Source organism: Vitis riparia, chromosome 1 (genome assembly GCF_004353265.1).
Source record: "Vitis riparia cultivar Riparia Gloire de Montpellier isolate 1030 chromosome 1, EGFV_Vit.rip_1.0, whole genome shotgun sequence".
NCBI classification, from domain to species: Eukaryota; Viridiplantae; Streptophyta; class Magnoliopsida; order Vitales; family Vitaceae; genus Vitis; species Vitis riparia.
Window position 1 is genome coordinate 169,686 of NC_048431.1, and position 22,700 is coordinate 192,385.

General features: G+C 35.4%; 1 protein-coding gene and 1 non-coding gene across 2 annotated transcripts; one reads left to right on the top strand and one right to left on the bottom strand.

Annotated features, from left to right (window-relative positions):
- Positions 1 to 2,195: 2,195 nt before the first annotated feature.
- LOC117911046 (agamous-like MADS-box protein MADS2) lies at positions 2,196 to 14,649 on the bottom strand. The gene is made up of 8 exons (XM_034825209.1): positions 14,184 to 14,649; positions 7,936 to 8,014; positions 7,668 to 7,729; positions 7,431 to 7,530; positions 3,398 to 3,439; positions 3,280 to 3,321; positions 2,758 to 2,894; positions 2,196 to 2,636 (listed from the first exon to the last, which is right to left on the bottom strand). Exons 1-8 carry the CDS (start codon positions 14,366 to 14,368, stop codon positions 2,552 to 2,554), a joined length of 732 nt encoding a protein of 243 aa, XP_034681100.1. The 5' UTR covers positions 14,369 to 14,649; the 3' UTR covers positions 2,196 to 2,551.
- Positions 14,650 to 19,788: 5,139 nt separating this feature from the next.
- On the top strand, positions 19,789 to 19,862 carry TRNAI-AAU. The gene has a single exon. It is a non-coding gene; the product is annotated as a tRNA-Ile (tRNA).
- The last annotated feature ends 2,838 nt before the right edge of the window (positions 19,863 to 22,700 follow it).

Below are 22,700 nucleotides of genomic sequence, written 5' to 3' on the forward strand. Positions count from 1 at the left end.
TATTTGGTCTCATCAAATAATTCATACACATTATTATTATTATTATTATTATTATCATCATTATTATTATCTCTCTTCCCCATTGTACGACTTACAAGATGATAAACATCATCCCCATAGTTGAATTGATTCTAGAAATTTCTCTCCTCCACCTCCAAACAAGTGGGGAATAAGGAAGGGTGCTAAAAATGGATAAACAACAAAGGGGCACGCCAAGCAATTTGAAGAGTGAAGTGGTTGCCAAAAGTCTTTGTCTAGGGGGGTGGTAAGGGGTGAGGGGTGAGGTGCCGCACATAAAGGCGACCCTCATGTGCTCCTTAAGCACCGCTGAAAAGGGGAAAGGAGCATATGTCAAATAATGAATGTTGATGTTTGAGCATCCAGTCTGCCCATGTGCAACGTCAATCTCATTTTGCACCACAAAAAAAATGTAGTTCTCCTTTGCCTAGTGGGTAAGAGACATCTTTTACAAGGCCTTGAGGGCCACCACTCCTCCACCGGCAAAACACCAGATTTCTGCTCAAAATCTCTCAGTGGCAGCTGGGAATATTTCCCATTTGGCTTTGAGAAATGCTCATAATAGAAGCAAATCTGTAAAGCTAAGCAATGGCTCTGGATTCAACAGTACAGCAGTGGGACCAGTACAACACTTGCTTACCCAAAATGAATCCCATCTCGATAAGGATTGGAATATTTTAAAGAAATATACTTACTTTCTCCGACTCCATGTGTTTTCATATTCTCAATTTTTTTTTTCATCCTCCTTCCCTCAGATCACCAATTGATCACATGAGACCACTGGCATCCATTTATTTCTCCTTTTTGAGACTATAAAAAGTAGTTGAGGCCCTGGCGTGGTTAATATTTTGTACCCTAAACACTAAATAAGGTTGTTGGTAACTTGGTATATAAACATTCATGTAACTGGGCATACTCATTTCATCTGCTTGTTTAGTTAGGGAAATTTCAAAAGCTGCATGGTCAGAGTCCAGCGGTTGATAAAATTAAATAAAAGAACACCCATTCATGGTGGGCCAACGCATGCACAGTCATAGAGAGTACTAGTCTTAAGACCAACAACCCAGAAGAGAACTACACAATCTGTTAATATCCTGCCTTTGGTTTGCTACTTTAAACTTTCCCTTTTGATCATTGCTGGAAGAAGGCTTATACCGTTAATGATAGCTGCCTGCATTTTTTCTTTCCATACTGAAAAGAAGAAGATATCATGCATGGAAGAGGAAGTATGAGTGCAATGCACCTCACAAGGATCAAGGATGGGTGAGTGGGTGGCTGCTCCAGTTATAGTACCATTTACATGTCTGCTCTTCAATTGTCAAAAAGGAAATTCAAATTGTTCACCAAAAGAGATTCTTTTGCTTTCTCCATCTTTGAATTTCTTTCCCTTTTCTGGGAAGACTAATTTGGAACTGGCATGGGTTCGGTGGTGGAAGAATAGTTGAAGTAAGAAGAACAAAGGACCCACAAGAGCACAACCAGACCAATGTCCTCATCAAAACACAAAAGTTTCACAGCCCTGACTACTGACAAGACTGAATTCAATTAGATCGAAAAATTTTCATGGCCTTGGGCCTTGGCTCTGGAGACGTTGCCTGTGGGCCGAACCACACAGATCCTTGTTATCTTCGCCCATTAAATAGTGATGTGAAGGGCTGGGGACACCCACACATAGACATAAGAGCTGCAGGAAAACACCAGCAGAGTTAGGAAGCACATGCCTTGAGGACGCCAATAAATGACGAGAAATTCTGTCAACAAAGCAGAAGGAGAGAGGACCACAACAACTGTGAAATGGAGGATGGCATGTCCAATTTCATTTGAAATCACGAGTTTGAAAGAGAGGCCGACATAATATGCAATCATGTGTTGCCTTTATAAATTCTTTTGTGGGATCTAGTTATTTTATCCTTTACGTTTGCCACAAACAACTTGACCACTTGGCTCAATCAATCTTGGCTCATCAGCCACATACTTTATGGTTTTTCTGTCACCAACTCAGACTCGCTTCAGCCCATCACTGTCTTGTTCATTATTTTTTCAGATCTTCACTAGCTTGGCCCATTTGAACCTGACTTTGTTTTGGGAAAAACATGAACAGGATAAAAACATGGTAGATTAATTTCAATATGGGTACAGAAGCTGCTCCTAAAACACACAGAGACAACCATATATCATCTGTTTACGCAGTCCATCACCCTTGCCCATTCAAATTTTCACAAATATAAACACAATAAGCTATATGTACTTGGCCAGCTTAATGGACAAATTTTCAGCCAACCCAAATTATTGCAAAAGGATTTATTACATAGTATTTGTTCCAAGGATTGTGGTTTCTACAATTGCCGACAATTCAATTGGACTTTATTAACAACTTTGACGTAGATTAGAGATATACTCAAATCAGTAGCTCTATTATTGTCCTCTGTCATATGACAGAAAAGGGGTTGGATAGGCATGATTTTAGTGAAGGTTAGAAAACAATTGCGCTGTTGGCATTTCTATGGCCAATTACAGATCATGAGTTTGGGTTTCAAACCATCCACCCAGGGATGAATCCATTGACATTTTGTGTTGTGCTGGCTCCGTTCATCTCAACCCGCAGCACAGGATTGTAACTGTATCCAAAAATGTCACGGAAAGGCAACTTAGTTGATTCAGAGACCCTATAACTCAAACAGAGATTTATTTATTTATTATTATTATTTTTTTTTTGCATTAGGAGGAGGTGAAATTTACCCAATCTGCAAAGTGCTATCGCATTGCAGAGGCTCGAAAAAGTCCTCTGACTGAACAGGCTCGCGATTGTATGGTAGATTATGTGCGGCAGCTTCCCATGTTGATCCCAGACCACTTTCTGCACTGCTTTCACCCAACTGCAGAACATAAAAGTTTGACTAACTGACAAATACCCTATTATAAATATAACAGTTACAACAATTAAATCCATAAATTGGGGTGACAGAGTTCAGGGATTGTGTCAAATATTTGATTGTGGAAAACCAAAGAAGAAAAATCCGGAATACTAGTGCTGGACAGTTTGGGGATGATCAGTTATTTATGAGAACTTAAGTTGGACAACTGAAGAAACTCAAGCCCAGAAGAAAATGCAGAAGGGTTCAGGTTTTCCTGAATCCATACAGGACTAGAGAGATTCTCATGCCGGGTTTAACTACAAAGGACAGAAAAACACTCCATCTAAACTTGCCCACATTCTTCAACTCAAAATCAAAAGCAAAATCATTGAGCAGGTATAACTACCTTCCTCCTTAAGGCGTTGTTGGCTTCCATTAGGATTTGTTCCTGCACAAGAATACAACTCCACAGTGATTTTTGAATAATATATAACTATGCGACTGAATTTTTTAGGCATGCGTACCTTTCTTTGAAGATCAGACAGTTGATCAAGCATAAATTGGGTCTGCAAAGCATGAATAGCATAGTAAGAATATTTTCCTAGAGTTAGAGCACTTCTGAGTTTGGAGAAAGAAAGTATTCACTCTCAATTCTACAAGTGTGTAATCATGTACAACAGTTTCTTTCCAATTCCCCAGATTCGGAGGACTGGGAGCAATGAGCAAAAAATAAGAGGAAAATATACTGAAGATTTATCAATGTTCATCAATAGCATATTGCTAATAGAACATCAGATTTACATTATAATGGAAAACCACTTTGAGTCATACAATGCACGTCCATGTCAAACAAAATTTCAATCAATCTACATCCTTATCACATTGGATTCTGGTACAGTAGACTATAATCAGGACATCAATTGTAAGCCCCCTTACTTGATTATGTAGTAATCTTGCCTGTCTTAAATGCTTATGGAGAAAGAAAAAATCATGAGTTGACGACGGTTCCATTTGAATTGCATATCAGCAATTCAAAGGATATAATTTCAAGGACTGGATTCCAATAAAGTTGAGTTCTTTTCCAATTTACTTGTTATACTACCAAACTTGGGTGGCAACTCTCTTTTTTATCCTCTACACTTGTTCTGCTTTTCATTTAATTGTTTTATGCCACTTGTAATTCTTCCCTGTTCACTTTCTTCATTCATCTTCATATCATTCAGGGAATAGTTTTCTCAATGTTGAAAACCACTTCTTAATATAAGAAATTGGGAATAGGTTAAGGAATTGACAGCTTAGATCATCAAGAGAAGGCGACCTATGATTCCAGTCTACTAAGCACTTTCTGGAAAAAGATCACCAAGACTCTGTTTTTGTGGTGGATTAATGTCAAACCTAAATAGGAGACCCACAGGTTAAACTGGGATGTGTTTCCAGCAATGGCTAAACAGAAGTCATGCCCCTATCCCAGATCAGGTTGAATAAAGCTAAATACAAAGTTACAATAGCTTATGAGATGACTATAGTATCTTAAGAACTACAGCAGTTATAATGGAAAGTCGATCTTTTTTCAAAAAATAAAGAAAAGAGAATATAAAGGTAACATCCAAATTCTAAAGGGGTCACCATCCAAGTTTGGAAAGGACAACCCTCCGAACTTCGGATTTTTAAGAGTGAATCCAAACAGGGTCCCAGTCAATTAATAAATTTCATTTTGTTTTTAACAAATTTATATTATGAGTTCTTAGTATTTGTGTCCTTGTTACTTTCTACATATCTACACTATTTCCTAATAACTCTGGGTTTGTTTCAAATACATCTTTCTTTATTTCTTGATGACTCCTTAGGTCTGTTCCCTGTCTATTCTGTTAGCCGAACCTTTTAATCCTCACTTCATTCAACCATTCAACCCCTTTTCTTGCCAATAGCATATTATAGTACTCGAGGAGAGCTGGCAAGGATCTTAGCCTTGGTAGGTATGTTATGTTCATAACTCGCCTTTTTCTTTATCATCTAATTGCTTGTGAGCTATGGCTCAAGTTTTTTAGGCTCTTAGAAATTGATTAGGCTGTCTTTTAACAATTTTTTACCCTCTAATCCCGATTTTTAATTTATTGTGGAGATAAGATATGTTCATTATACCTTTCATGATTCGTTTAGAAATAACCAATTCATAAAGTGGTTGCAGTATTGCAAGAGGGACTATGGCGAATCCAGATGTTTATTAGGTGTATTGGGATTTGTGATGAATGTAGAGGACAATCATCTTTTTTATTTGTCTAAAATCCTTGGAATTCATTCATTTCTAGTTATGGCTTGCTTTGATTTTGGTGTATTTCATGTAACAAACATATATATACAGAATGGGCATTTTCTTTCTTCTTTTGTGGCTTTAGTTACAGAGGCCTTTCCTTACTACTCCCCTAAGCTTCATGGTATTGGATTACAAATTTGTTTGCTCTTCTAGGAGGAGCATTCTGAAGATACAAGCTGATTAGAAACCCCTCATACAGGTAAACATCAAATTAAATTTTGATGCATGGCAGTTAAGGTAGGTAACTTGGGACAGAGCGACTACAAAAAAGGTTTGAGACATTGTAGGAGGGCTTGGCTAATTCTTTGGGACTATTCAACCTCTTGGTTGAAGGTGATTTTGCTGCAACCATCTTGGGTGTCTAAGCAAGAAATAAGGTCAGTGAAAAAAGAACCTTTGATCACATCAAATTGAAGATTTAGTCATAGTTATGGGGTGTCTTATTCTACGCTAAGCTAAATAGTTAGTGGACATGACTCTAAGCAAGTTTGGAGCTTGGAGCTTTATCGTAAACCATTTTGTGGGAGAGTTTTTATTCCCCCAATTGTATCTAAGGATTCAAATGGAATGGGTTGAGTCCATTCCTCAAGTGGGTTGAGTTGGGCTTTGATTGGGTGAGATAATAACTAAATTCTCATACTCACCTGACCTTATTGGTCCTACCCATCTTATTTAGAAATTTTCAATTATTTTAATATAAATAAATTAATTGTATTTAATATTTTTGTATAAAAAAATAACTTATATTTTTATTTCAAATATGTTTAAAAAGGAAAAAAAGAAAAATTTAAGTTAAATTCAATCTTATGCTTGATTTAGAAATGTTGAATTATATAGAACATATATATAATTTATAAATAAATTATCATAAATTTTTATCTTATTTTTTATGAAAAGTAAAAATTTGTATCTTTATTTTACAAGCATTCAAAAGGTAAATAAAAATAAATTTAGATTTTGTTTTGTTTCATTTTATATATACATATAATAGAACGATATAGATGAAGTGGTATGATATCCAACATTGGCTCAGACAGTAAAATCAAATTTCAAACCTCGGGATTAGGTTACACTTTATCATTGTCATCAATATTTTGTCAAATTTCAAACTCACCTCATTGTCATCAATATATCTTTTCTACTATTTTGTTATTTTTTCCTTATAGTTCCTTGTATAATTTCTTTACTCTTTAGTTAGATTATTTATTTATTTTATAAATACTAGTTTGCACAATTCAATGATAAGACTGATTTGTTTTGATTAAAAAAATGTATATTATCAAAGCTATCAAGACTTATACCTCAAGGCTTACAATAAAACAAAACTTTGTAAATTAGGCTTGAGATTATAACTTCGGTTAGGATGATTGAAGCTTCACCACATTGAGACTTTAGTCTTGATTTAATAACCCAAAGATAGTTGAGGTTTAAGCTTCAAACATTGAAAGGATTTTAATGGGTTTTGGGCTATTATGAGCTTTAAGTGTATATTTCATATGTAAGAGGCTTGAGTTTCGATATTCAATGAGTTTTAATAGATTTTATGTTTTTGTGGAGTTTCGTTATAGGTTTTATAAGTTTATCACATCTGGACAAAATGTCTCCAGACTGCTATTAATATTCTGTGATGTAGGTGGAACTTTGAATTGTAGTTGGTATAATAAAGACTGCTATTGGTATTCCGTGATGTAGGTGGAAGTCTGAAATGTAGTTGGTATAATAGGATAAACAGGGGAGATAGTATTATTGGTTTGAGAAGGTGGAGCAGTGACTTAGAATCTTTTCCTCATTATTGTTGAAGGTGCAAGGCTCCATTACTTGTCCTTTTCAGGCTGAACTAGTTTCAATTTCTCTACATTTCGATCACTCACTCAGGTCATTCTACCCAATCGACATTCATGAAACTTTCTATTTCCTCTAAGGAGGGTGCATAAAGATACTGTCAAACAAGAGAAAAAAAACAGCAAATGGAGGTTAAGATATTCTTGTTTCAATTTTCCAGGAAAATTGACAAAAGAGGCATTAGCGTTGTCAGAGTTACATGCTCTGCTATGAGTTGACAAAAAACCATTAGAAAACAGAGATAAAATTGTGAATCAGCCACTCAAACCCCATTCAGTTAGAAATTTTCAAATTTTCATTTCCTTTTGCATGCTATCTTGACAACCAAGAAAGCATTTTCCAAGTTTTTCAGTCTCAGGCATCTCTAAAAATACATGGTTTCAGAGTTAAAACTCCAATACCTTTGTTGATCTGATTTGCTTCAATGACTTGTCCAGCTGATGCTCAAGCTGCTCAAGCTCCTTTGTACCCAAATGCCCCAAATCTTCCCCCAGAAAATTTCTACATATTTCCAAGTTGAAATGTTTTTATGATAATGTCTATATAAGCAAGATGAATGATTACTTTTTTTTTTTTAATATCTTTTTTTTTTCAATTCACAATGTTGCAGTGCAAGCGATACACCATGGTGGCTTTACCTCTGAGTTCGTTGCAGGACCTCGACCTTTGATTTTAGTTTCAGATATTCCTGGTAACTGTTCTGCTTGAGAGAATGAACAGAATGATAAGTGAAAAAGCTCAATGGGCATATTGGTATTGACCACTCTAGCTAAAATTTACAATAAAAGTATGATGAATCATGCATTAGAGCACAAAGCTAAGAGCCAGAGTGAGACCTCCAGTATGACCCTGACCAGTTGATGAATGTAATGAAAGTGGAGGGAAAAAAACCCATTAACGAGATACCTGTGTCTCCTTTGCAGGTTGGCTGGCTTCCAGTGCACTGTAACTGCATCTTTGATACCTCTCGAGTGTCTCTGGCATGCTAGATTAGAGACAAAGAATAAGGTGAAGGACAGTAAGAGTACTGAAAGAGGCATCTCTAGTGGAGTAGGATAGTGAAAGTAGTACTGTTGGAAATCAACCTTTTGGCTCTCACTTTTCAGAGATAAAACTAGTTCTGTTGGGTGAATAAAATGACATATTATTAATTATTACTACCATAATTTTCTATCACTAGAGGGAAGACAAAATTTTCTTCTTAGCGTTCAATTTAGGCATGTGAAAAACAATCAGTGACACTTTGCATATGCATCAAAAAATTGTCCTGTCTTTTCTGCATGTGATGGTGATTAAGCCACGTGGAACCAAGAATTAAACCATGATCCATAAGCAAATTTCTAATAGTGAGAGGATTCTTCTATGTCCCATCACTGTCTGGATATTTGAAGATTCTCTATACAGTCTTTTGCTCCATATCTAAGGTTTTTACCTCTAAAATTTGTACCATATCTTAGTTCTATTTTCTCACATTGATATGATTTTATATTAGATGATTTCCTCTACCTGCAGCACATATAAGAACAAATAGGAGTACTTTGGCTGATCAGGTATTTATGTCAAGGGAAATATAAGGCTAGTTCCTCAATCATGTGACAGATATCTTAAACCTAAAGGAAATCCTTGTAGATGAGGGCAGGTACGTGTTAATAATTAAGATCCCAGTTGCATGGGGTGTCTGCCTCAGGAATGATATTCACAAATCCTCGTAATTTTTAAAGCTAAAATGAAAAAGCAAAAAAAAAACATTACCCATAATTCCATACAAAAACTATCAAATTCTATATAGAATACTTAAAGCAAACATTCAATTCTTTCATGCATGGCTCCACAAGGAAAATTATGACTTTTCTCCTTTCATGCAAGACTCACCAGACACTTAAAGACCAAGAGAGAAGTTACAATCTGTACATATAAAAGAGAGGACACTATTTTTAAACAAGCACAAAGTTGAAAACAAGTTGGAAAGGCACTTATGGCCATCAAATGTCTGGTTAGAGACTAGGAGAAGGACCAACTCCATCATCTCCAACCTGATCCTAATGGCACCAATATGTCATTTTTCTAAGGGTGTAGAATATCAATCATTCATCAATGGTGTTCGCAACACCTTTCTTGCTAAGTTTAAGGGAGTTTTTACCCTCTCTGTGAAATCATGAGTTTTACTCAGGTGTCCAAAAAGTTCAGAGGCTTCACTTGTGTCAGCTTTTTACAATGCAAAAAGGTAGATTCAATGCTATCTTACACCTTGTGGAAGAAATGTGGCTGGTTGTGGGAAATTCAACACTATCTAATTAAATCATCTGCATTCATGAATCTAGAGGCTTAACTAGGGACAAGTAAGGAGCTAGCATCTTTTTCTTGGTGGTAATCGGTGGAATCTTCAATCTATGCTACAAACTCTCAAGGACTAGAAGAAATATGCATAATAGTGAAAGACTGAATGCTTTCTATTAGTTTGGTATACATCATGAATCCATATACTAATTGTTCAAGTTTTTAGAAAAGTTGATGACTCAACATACTGTTAAAACCTCCTATAAAAAAAAAAACATACTGTTAAAACCATAGGTAATTAGGGGCCTCAAGTTCAAGTCTCTTCTATAGCACACCTGAGGAAGGGTGTTATCGCTTCTCTAACGCACCAGAGGGGGGTGTTTTTGGCCTATATGCTTTAATTCCTTGATGGTAGCTATTAGACTAGTCAACTTCATTCTACAAATTGGCTTGGAGGGGTGTTGTCCTACATTATGGCCCTACATCCTTTAATTCCTTGAACTCAATTCTTAGACTCGGTCAACTTCATTCTACAGACTAGCATCAATATAAATATTCCCTTATCCATATCATTCAAAACTTGAACGTATGAATTGCTTTGATCATGTGACCATATCAAATGAAACAAATTCTAGAACCCTTAGCAATAATAACAATTGATCCATGATCCCACATACAAAAAATGGTACCCCAACGGTAAAGTCACTTCACATGTAATTAAGAAATCCATGATCCCAATGGTATATTGATCGATGTTGAAGACACTTCACATGTGACAAATGATTCAAGTACTCAGTCAACCAACACTCATTGAGGACAAGACAAAATTTTAGTAGGTAGGGTTCTAATATGCTCCTTCCCACATCCTTTTTGACAGTCTTTTGATTATACTTGATTCCCTAAAGTATTAAGAAAAAAAATATTAAGAAAAATAATTTTCTTATATTTGATTTCACTATAAAAAAATATAAAAGAAATCAAATATAATTAAAATTAGTTTAAAATGTATACATTTTGAAATAATTCAATCTTTATATAATTAAGAAAAATAAGTGAAATAAATTTAAATATATATATATATATATATATATAAATAAATTATTAACTTTTAATTTATTTATAATTTTATTTTATTTTTTCTTTCCTTCCACAAGGCAATCCAATGAAGCATGTGTAAGACATGCCTTGAGGTGTGAACCATGCACCTCACATGTTTCACACCTCAATGAGTAAGGCTTGGGTAATATCTAATCCCCAAAGCATAGGTCTTTGCATGCCACTAAGCTCCTAAAATATTGTCAACTTGCCCATCCGCCAATCATTTATTATGATTCTTATTTCATTGATCATCTCACTTCGTCATTCTTGGTTTGAAAAAAACTACATACGCCAAATTTGTATGCAAGTGAGTCTACATAAACTAAGCGCTGAATGTATGCAAAAAGATATAATTCTCAAGTACAAGACATTGTAAATAACAAACTATTTGTCCCCTCAGATGAATTAATGTCACACAAATGTCATGGAGAAGGTGTGCTTGAGACTTAGATCACTTTGTTAACTTAGAAGCAAAACCTAACATGTTTTTTTTTCTATCATGGTTGTGGGACCTTCTCTCACATGTTTGTCTATGTGTACCTCCACGTATTTGTTCACGTGACAGTACCCTTGTTGGACCATGTGTCACTCCCTCCATTACTGTCCGGACAACCATCGAAATACCCAGGAAAGTTTAATTTGGACCACATGGGTTCACTGAGCGGACAACATCTTCCTGTCAGTCCCAAATCCTCCCTGATACATGAAACGACGACCATCTGACATAGGAGTGATTGAGGGGACCTACCTCCATCCTTACATCTGCATCAGTGGACTATCACACCTTGTCCCATACCTTCAACGAGCTAAAACGGCGGCAAGCTGCACCATGATGCGCCTTCTGATGCAGCCACAGCCACCCTGAACTGCAATGATTGCCCTGTCACCCACTGGACAACCATCATTGCAGTTTAGGTCAAGGCGTCAGTTCAGCACTATAGTGTTTTTCCCCTTGAGCACTATAAAAACCCCCCTGAAACAGAACTTAGGTACGCAACACCAAATGACTCTCACATCTTCTCTCCTCTCTAAAGGTTCCTACCCATTTTGTGTCTAACTTGAGCTTCAAAAGGTGTGTCCAGACAACCTGTCCGGACATCTTTTATGCAAGGAAGAAGCTAGCCCAGTCTCTAGTTGCTGGATTGGAACTTTCGCTACCACAATCAAGGGAGAAATCTAACCTCAATTGACCTGATATCAACAATGGCCGCATTTGAACCATGTCCATGATAATAGCATATTCTAAAGCTAGCTAGGACTCCAATACTAGATGCTCCATCATTCAAATTATAATTCAATATACCATTTTAAATTGGCAATTATTGTCAGAGAGATTTTATTTTTCAGTCACAAAAGCATCAAATAAAGAACCTAGTAGATGTAATCTCGAAGCAACAAAATCAACTTCAAGAACACTGGCACTCCCTTTTTGTTCTTAAGAAAATTAAAGTAGCTTGGTTTTTTATCATAACCCTAAACTATGTGCGATCCCTTGATCAGTCCCAAGCTTCCAACATGAATCAATTGTGAAGCACCATGACTTTATATTATGGGATATGATGCTCAATTAATGTCGTGACTAATGCTAATATCCTAATGCATCACTTATAAATTTTATTAACTATCATATATCTTATATCCTAAAAATATACAAATATGAACACAAACACATTGTATAATAGTGGCCTACAATTATGTTAAGGGTAAAATAAATGAAATAATCCCAATATTTTTAAAGTAACCCTTCTCATGTTTGAGTCTAAAAATGCACCTTTGTTGGACACAAATGTCCTTCATCTTTTCTTGTAAAAATAACTCTCTCTTCCAAAATATATATGAAAATGATCCAAATATTGAAGGAATTTATGTGAAGAGCATATTACTTTTCAAGTTGAAACATGTGAAGAGTTACTTTCACACTGTTGGGGTTATTTCATCCCTTGTAAGAAAATAATTCTCAGGTTAACGCAATAACATTTCCATGAAATCTAATCATCATGAAGATATGAAGTCTCCTTCAATGGGTGCACAGGTAACATGAAGCAACCTAAACTTGTTAATAATTAATTAAATGGCAGTGAAAGTCAAAATGATACTAAAAATGGGAATGGACTTAGGAAATATATATATATACAGGGATTGATTAAAAATTATAATTTTCATGAAACCTTCACATACAGATCTTTTTATGTTTCAAATGGAGCTAGCTTGCCTTGCAAGACAATCCATGTGTTATTTCTAGTATCAAAATTCATTATCCTAATGACCTGCAATAACTCATTTGAAGACTCAACCATAAACAATAAGTTTCTGAGATTTTCTTAGTTGTGTATATATGCATATTGTCTTTAGATAGTAATCATATCTGAAGAATTTTTTATTTATTTATAAAAGTATCCAAATATTAATCAAGATTTATCCTATTATCCTACTGATCTCTAATATTTAAAACTAATATGCAACAGACAGTGCAATGGATTAGGGATGCTGATCTGACCAGAATTAAAAGCACAACCTACAAACGTTAATTACTAGTCAATAGACGTTAATTAATTGCTCACAACAACCCCTAATTTCCCAATGAATTTCCATTCAGAAGACACAGTACTGTCCCTTACCTCTTTGCGAGATCATATTATAACAGATGGAAACTTCCTTGACGCTGGGCAGATGCACCTTTTGATTAAAGTAATGTTTGATGCAAATTACTAAATCATTAAATTGACTAACATGGATCCGGAAAAACAATCTAGGCATAAACTAAATCAATGGATATTAGCAGCAAGTCACGACTATTCAAAGAAAAAAAAAATACTTATATAACCTAGCTTTATCATACAAGAATTGCCTCACATAGAAAAGGCAAACAAGGGTTTGTGCTGTTCTCAAAATATAATGAAATGAAATCACACTCAGCTACAGCTACAGCATTAGTCAGTTATGAACTCAGACTGACTATTCCATGACTACGAGGCCACTGTGTACAAATTTGCAGCTTTAAAGCAGAAGCCCTAGCTTCTATCTTGGAAACCCAATACTTTGCATCCATACTTGAACAAAAAAAAAAAAGGGTAAGAAAAACTCTAAAATAAAAAGTTTAATGATGAGACATAGGATTATGTTCTTAAATGCTCGTACAACAGCTCTTCCATCAATCATTTACCCAGTTGTTTTAATTTCTTTCTACCTTTCTCAAATATGTAAAGGATTAACAAGGCCGGCATAGCAAATTCTTAATCCACACGTCAATGGCATCCCAGACAAGTAAAAGTATTATACATGTAAAATATGAGTTCAATCCGCCATCAAATTGTCGAATGAACTGACAAACTTAGGCAACTAAGGCCAATTTCATGAAGAACCAGTCCCACTCTGCATATATCGTCCCCATTTTGTGTTGGATATGTCTACAAAGACAATCTCAAAAGCACAAAACCAAAATGTTACAGCCTTGAACCAAGCTGTCTTTTGGTCTCGGATCTCTCACCATCAGCATGGACACGGAACCAAAAATAAAAGATCAGATCAATAATCCAACCAAAGACAAAAAAATGTCAAAAATCATAACCTAAATTCTCCCGAAAGGAGGCCACCTGACCCTTTTCAAAACTGCACACAATCACATCCATAACCAGGCAAATCTAAGAATTCATGACTCAAACACAAAAGGAGACCCAGAAGAAAAAAACCCGCGTTCATGGCAGACAAGCATGTACATAGATAGACATGTAAGTGTATAGATAGATGAGATAAAAGAAAGGATAGAGAAAGAAATATACCTAGAGCCGCTGCAGAACTCATAAAGCTTGCCACGGTTGGAGAAAATGATGAGCGCAACCTCAGCATCACACAAAACTGAAAGCTCATAGGCCTTCTTCAGTAATCCATTCCTTCTTTTTGCAAATGTCACCTGTCGATTTATCTTGTTCTCGATCCTCTTCAGCTCCACCTTCCCTCTTCCCATATTATCCTTGTTATTCTTCCGCTTCTGCTTCTTATTGGTAATATTGTGATTATTACGTTAATAATAATTATTTCAAAATTGAAAATCGGCTCTAAAAATATGGATTTTGTGTCCCATTTTCTCTTCTTCTTCTCTGCTAATCTCTAGGGCTTTAGCTAGGTTTGCTGATATATGAGAGGGAGACAGAGAGCAAGAGAGTACTTTGTATTTCTGCAACCTGGGTTTTGGTTGCTGAGCTGCCTTCGTGGGATTTCTTTGCAGTCTGCGCACCACTAAAAAACAACACAAATCCACAATCCCACCCTCTTATTTATTTATTTATTTATAGTTGTTTTATTACCATGGTGACTGCGGTATATGATGAGCAACCTCAAACATCACAAACAGCGTGTCGAGATCCCATTGGGAGAACCCAGTTCCATGCAGTGTTGTGACCATGGTGCCCCTGCTCCCATCACCATGTTGCAGTCGCCCTCAGAATATGGGATGGTTGCCCCACCCACAAAAGGCTCATATGTAACGGTGGAGGTACAACTCCATTGGGGAGCCCCTGATTTTTATTTCTTTCCTTTTTTTTTCTAAGCACGTGCCTTTGCTTCTTTCAACATTCACCGATCAATGCCAAACTCTTTTCTTTGCTCAATTCCCACTGCCCTGGGCAATTCCTGTTTTCTCGCATCCTCTTGTCTCCATGCATCTCTTTCTTTTGGCTAAGTTCGCTTCTCTGAAAGTGAAAATACGAACAAAAAGAAAGGAAAAAAAAAAAAAGCATTTATCATGTAAATACTAAAAGATTTTTTTTCTTGTTTTGCGTAAATAAAAGTGAGAAAAAGTTTGATAAAAATGCATTTCATAATAGTTTAGGCCCAGCTTCAAAATTATTGCTTAAAATGGTTTTTTTACTTTGAAATAGATTTTTCTTTTTTTTTACTTTTTAGAATAATATGGTACATAAAAACAGGAATAAATTGAAAAAATTATTCTTTATGTTTGAAATAGTCAACAAAAGAAAATTTTTATAATGTTTTAAAACTTTTTCTTTTATAATAATTTCCATCCTGTTTACACTCCTCGAACTTAGAATGAACTGAAAGTCTAACATGCCAACATCTTGTACGTAACTTGCAAGTGTTGTGTTGGAAATGGTTCTCAACTGAACTTCAATCAAATCCTTGAGTTGAATTGAGATTTTTCTCATTATGATCAACCTATCAAATTTTGTTCAAATCTTTTCCATTGCCTAAATGTACAAAGAAGGGAGGGTTGAATGGGGGGCAGCTTTCCTCCAAATGGCTAGATTTTGAATTCTAGTTCCTGCACATCTTCAAAAAATATTCTCTCTAAAGTAAAAGTACACAGAAATTCCTTACCTCCCGGATGCACCATGTGGGGTATTTATACTGGCTGAATAATTCTGAGGTGTACCTCCATTTCAGCAAGTCCTACATGTTTTAATACTCAGGACACAAAACAATATTTTTAACACAAATTTTTGACATTTCATTGTTGTCTATTGAGTTTTTTTCAGCAATAATGAAAAAATATTTATAAGAATTAATATTACAATACCAACTCAAAGAAAATTATTTTTCATATTTGATTTCCTTTATAAAATTTGTTTTAGAAAAAGTTTGGGTTTGTTTGATGATGCATGTTTCTAAATATAGTTCTTACAAAATAATTTTTGACAACATTTCTAAAAAGAAGCTATTCTTAATTACTCATAGGAGCAAAATTTGTTTTCAAAGCTTAAACAGGAAAAAGAGTTTTTGCATCTTATTCTCCATAAAGCTGCTAAAAGTTTCCAAAATATTACTTGGAATACTAACAAAAATTAAAAATACTTTAAATTTATCCTTAAAAAACAAAAGCCTATTTTAGAACAAATTTTGAAAAACAAAATATCATTTTTCAAATCTAAAAATTATTTTTTTATATTTAAAATAATAAAAAACAGCAACAAAACACGTTGAAGTTTCCCAAAAATTGTCTTGATTCAACAAGTACAAGGTTGTAGTTCTAAATTCTGAGTAAAAAAGGATGAAGGAAGCAAAGATGTGGGTGGGATATGACCAGTTGACGCTGGAAGGACCCTGGACCCGGGTCACAAGCTGTCGACAGGGAAGGAGATATTCACTGAAAAAGAAGACCAAATCACAGCAGATATGTTACAATGGAATACATTTGTACTGAAAAGGCTGAAATTAAAATTATTCCAATTTCCCATATCACATATGAATGAAAATATATAGTTATATACATACATATATGTGCATGCTTGCGTGTACGTACCACGTACATTCTACAGACTTTGGTGGAGGAGATGAAAGGTGTGCGGAGTTACTTTTTGCGATGTTGTTGGATATTTAGAGGGTGTTTGGACATGGAAACAAAAGAAAAAGAAGGATGAGAAAGGCATTAAATACCAGGCTAGACGGATCAGAGGTGACATTAAAGAAAGCATCCTGTCTTGGAGTCTTTGTCAAGATCATTCCAACACCCACATCCTCCCGCACGCTTGTGTCGACTTCTCATTCGCCACCTTTCCTCACTTGTGTCGATTTCTCATTCGCCACCTCTCTTCACTTGTGTCGATTTCCCATTCGCCACCTTTCCTCACTTGTGTCGATTTCTCATTCGCCAGCTTCCAATTCCCTCAGTTTTTTCTTCTTTCGATTTTTATTTTTTTTATTGTTATGTACTTTTACTTTTTCTACATACGTGTACCTATATTCCAGAAAAGAATTTTCAGGTTTTAGTCAAGACAGTAAGTGAAAATCAATATTAATTATAAACCTCAGTTTGATTTTTGGATTCGATAAAAGTCGAGCTAAACTGATGTTGCTAAATCGATCTCCGTCCTTTATTATTTATAATTGTTCAATATTTTTTTATATTTATTATTATTATTATCATTATTATATATTTAATAAAGTTTACTAAAATAGTTCATATATGATCTAATCAATTTTTAAATGTACTCAATTTTTTAACTTCAAACCTAAGTTAACTTGAGATAATTTGGACTTAAGGTTTAAATCAACTTCCATCCTATTGATCATCGAAATCGAATCAAATCCATTTAAAATAAGTTTAGTTTGATTTAATTTTTTCATTACTAAAAATTTGGCTCAGCTAATTTAATTTTATTCTAAAAATCAATTAGATCATAATCCTTTACACCCCTAATTATATATGCATGCAAAGAGATGAAAGGAGGGCCTTTAATTTGGAGTAATTTGAAGGCATTCATGCTGGGCCTTGCCGGTCTGTAAGTCTAAGCTCTTTCCAGGGTTGGGCATTGAGGGTGAGTTGGGTTAGTGTTTTCTTAAGCACTTCAATCAATGTACAAAGGTGTTAGACTATCAAGGCCATTAGTGTTCTTAAATTGAGAGAAGTTGGTTAGGCCTTAATTATGAGAATTTTTATAACTTATTTCCGAAAGGGCATCAACTATAAGATTGGTAATTAAAGACCTGGTTTTCTGGGTTGGTCCTGCTAGCAGCCAAATCATTGACTATGATACACCCATAATGTTCCTGCTTGGTTTACAGAGAAGATGTTGACAATGAAGAAGAAGAAGATGGTAACAATGCTTGCCAAGAGATGTAGCATCGCAATCCAACATGCTAGGATGTTGACTAATATGGTAAAGATAATTAAAACTTGAGAATAAGCAATGAGACTCTTAATATATATATATATCCCACATTACAACAGGGAGAAGCACTTTAGGCACCTTAGCCTCGTGGGCTTGGAGAGAGGGAAGTGGAAGTCTCACGCGGCCAAGGCCCCACACACCCATTCTAGTGGGTCTTTTGAGAGAGGACTCTGCCTGTACAAGGTCTAGTACCCCTCAATTTGTTGTCTGTTTTTAATTTCAACTCTTTTTTTTTACTTGGTCATTTGGTTGGATCAAGTCTTTCAAGTGGCTCCCCTCAGTACACCTCTCTGTCCCTGAGACTTGTATTGCATCTGCTACACTCTTCACCTCTGTCCCACTACAACCACTACCCTTGCTGCAACCAAAATTTTGTTATATAGTAGTACTCCCATTTCAAGTGTTTTCTACAATCTTTCTAGGAGTTGTATTGAGTATCCCCTAAGAAGAGATTCTTAACTATTGTTGATATTCAAGGAGGTCAGGATGAATCTATTTTACGGGTAATACTCATCATGTCTCAATCATTTTAAATTAATAAGTACTCTATTCTTTCTTGTTTATCTTGGACCCTTGAGCATGATTCACATTCCCTTCGTTACACTTGTAAACCTATTCTCTTAACTTCACTTCTTAGTAAATATATATTATTAATTGCATCTTTCTAATAAAATGATACACATCCCCTTATCCATGCTTTTTTTTTTTCCCTTTGAGACTCATGGATTAATCCAAAACCAAAACTAAGAAATTTATTTTCCCTTGACTTCTCTTTCTACCCAATATGGATCATTACATGCATCCCACAGTTCAAATTAATGGAAATGATTCACATTCCCTTTATTAGACTTGTTAACTTGCCTTCAGCCCACAAAAAATTTAAGAAATTGATTCTCTTAAATAGGATTCCTTGGACCAAATGAGCTTAAGGAATGACATTCAAATTCCTTGAAATATATTAAATATTTAAAAATAAATAATTTAAATACTAATATTCGAACATTAAGATATTTAAAGTCATTAAATTATTTAATATACTTAAATATTTTTAAAATGACTAAAATTCTCTAATAATTTAATATATTTAAATGTTTTTAAATTCATTAAAATTTTCTTATAAAGAAAAATAAATTTAAAATGTTATTTACAAAATACAAAATCATATTAATATAACATCAAAATAGGAGTTATTTGAAAAAAAAAATGAGATCAATGTATTTCATTATGATTTTTTATTATTAAATAGCTCAAAATCAACCATTTTCATTCTTATTCCATTTGTAATATTTACGTAACACTTAAATGAATTTTTAATTTTAATTTTGTTCCTTTCATTCACTTTTCTTCACATCAATAAACATTGTTACCATAATGTGATCTAGGTGAAATTTTTACTTATATAATCAAAAGAAATAAAATATCAAAGATGGATGTGATTATATATATAAATTTTGAACTAATCTAATTTGAGAATTAAGATTACAATATTTATTATATGTTGCACAATCTTGCATATAATTATAAGGAAGTCCTCTTCATAGATGTGGTGGTTGGTAGTTGATCAATCATTTCGTATTATAGTATTATCATTAAACTATTTGATGCAAGTAATTTAATTGATAGTGATGGATGATCTTCAAATTAAGGGTCATCTAGCTCTAGTTTTAGTTGACAATTATAGCTAAAACTAAAATTTGGCATGCTAATACACATTGCCTTAAAAATATTTATAATTTCTATTTATGAAATGCAAATCAAGGGCCTATTAGCTCAGTTGGTTAGAGCGTCGTGCTAATAACGCGAAGGTCGCAGGTTCGAGACCTGCATGGGCCATTTTGGATTTTTTTTTCTCCCTTGTTCATTGGCTGGTGATCACATGTGTTGGAAGGAAGTTTAGTTCTTGTTTCCTCATTACTTTTTCTTTTCTTCCTTTTTTTTTTCTTTTGTGTGTTCATGTTTCCTCGTTGTTTTTGCTTTTCCTCTTTCTTCTTTTCTTTTATGTGTTCATGTTTTCTCGTTGCCTTTTTTCCCTCTTCTCATTTTTATTTTCTGTGTTTATTTTTCTTTCCTTAGTGTGTTTTATTTATTTTGAATTCATGTTTTCTCATTTTTTATTTTTCTTTTGTGTGCTCATGTTATGTCATTGCCATCCATATATTTAGAGATATATTTCTGTTTGAATGTGTTGTCATTGCTATTTTATGATAACTCTTCTGTTGACTTGTGATATTAATCTTTATGTTTCTTTTCAGGGGTCTTTTTGCATGCCCATGAAAAAAAATTATTAGTATTTGTTCTCTTTCGTACTGGTGTTTTATATATATATATATTTATTATTCTGTAATGATTTCCCATGTGGTGAGTTGTAGTGTTGTCCTTATGGTGTTTTGTTGCAGTGACTGCTTATGTCTTTACCATTCAATCATTTTCCATAGATGGAAAGCTACAGAGAAATGTAAATGAGAGTCACATCTGATGAAGAACTGGAACCCATAAGAATTGTTGGAGAAAAATGAAGAGAAGTACTACTTCCTAATGCTGCAGCCATATGAGATGAGTTTTGCTTTGAATTACATGATTGTACTCGTGCGCAACTGAAGAATGAACAAAGGAGAAAAGTTAAAGAGTTTATCTAGTCTAATCTAATGTACATGTAGGCGAAAGATCTTTTTCATGGATGGTAAGACTTAAGAGCAGCTAGCAAGCAGAACATGTGAAGGACATGAAAAGCTTCCTGATCCGCTTCTTCTCTTAAAATCAGGTTTCCGTATCTTTTTTGGGATGTGATGTATAGGCCCATTGCCCATATCAATATCTGATGTTTGAGTTGATGGAATGGATCAGAGAAGCAGACCACATGCTTTGTAAGTTTATCTCCAGACCTTATCATAGATGATAGCTAGATAGCCAATTTAGAAATTTTAAAATATTAATGATAACTGGATGTTGTGTAAAGCTCATCTTCTTCTCCAGCTAGCTAGCTCTAGTTAAGAGACAGTGGTGGTGTCCCATGGGGGAGAGGATGTCAGATGTGATGTATTTTGTGTTAAGTGGTAGAATATTTTGTAGAGATATAGAATAGGGCATACCCACATGCCCTATGATCTGTATATTTCCTCTGGAAGCCTTTAAACAACACCATCAAGCCATAAAAAGTAACACCTTTTTCCAAGGGACTTAGATTAAAGGGCACTATGTGTGTAGCTAGTGTTGCCACGTACGTTTAGAGAGCTTCGTTTTATGGTACTCAAAAGGGGTGGGAGACAAAGCTGATTAAAACAGAGGCCTGCTTTTGGAGTAGTTCCCCCCCTTTCTATTTTTCTTCACTTTTGAGTACAGATCACCATGCACAAGCCCATGAATCCACACACCGAATACGTTAGATATTCTTATCTTATCTCATCTCATCTATCTTCTTCTCTAAGAAAGCTTGTAGTTGAGGGCACCCCCTCCCCCCCCCCGCGCCATTAAAGTTTGCATGCCAAGAATCATCGTTAGGGCCTCCATGCATGGTTTGGATTGAGTGACATTTTTGGGAGATGCCCCATATTGTCGCAGCAGGAGGCAGCAAGGTTGGGTCAAGTGGAGCCTACCCATTGGGGGGGCCCTGTACCCAAAATCAAGGCCCTTGAGGGGTTGCAACTGGTCAAAAATGTACCCTGCTAGGGCAGCCTTAGGCAGTGGTGGGTCAGAGTCTACACACAGCTAGCCTCGATGAAATGGATCCATCTTCTCAGAGATCAGGGATCCCTCTTCATTTGGATTCACAGTTTCCATCTCTGCCAAGTCCACGCCATATACCAACTCCATTTTGTTCAGGGGCTCTTGTGAAAAAGGGCACAAGACCTTCAACTTAAGGGCATGAGATGGGACTCTTGAAAAATCCATGGCCATGGAAGGTAACTTTTGAAATGCTTGGTGCACATTAAAAGAAAGCAACCAAACATGCACCTATCCAAGTAGGAATTGGCTAGAGCGGATGAAGACGCCGCATTGGTTGGCAATTGATGCATCCCGACAAGTGTTCGATAGCCATTGGCACGGCATTCTGATCCTAACAGGCTGCCTAACAACCCAAATTCATGTGGCCACCATCAAATCCACTCCCTACTCCTTTCCTGAAGTGGGCCATTCATGGACCTCTGATTTGGGGCACATTGTATACCTGGTTAAATGATCCTGTTCCTACTTCCTCACCCTCCCATTGATGCATGCTTTCCTCAATCAGTATGGCTCATATTAGAATGCGTATCCATGTCAATATAGCTTAGTAGGTCATCGCCTCATAAATAGAGGAAGCTCAGTTATACATATCTAGGCACTAGGCGCACTCCAATGCTTGGACTTGCACACCCAACTAGACTGCAATTTTTGTCTGCACTGCATGGGTTGGCTTGGGCCTCAAAGAAAGTAAATTATGGTCCATGCTTGGAAATTGAAGGGCCAGTGGTCCATGTGAACAATTCAATTCAAAGCACAATTCTAAGATGTTGATAATTTCCATTATCTCCCTAACTGATCATGATTTGTCTTAAGACTTGAGCAGTGCCTTCACAACCACAAGGCCTTCTCTGAGTATGCAACAATTTATGCGCTCTAACTCAATCAGTGGCCGTGAAGCCATATATGTTACAACAAAGTCTTGTTGAGGATGGTGACACTGAAGATCTT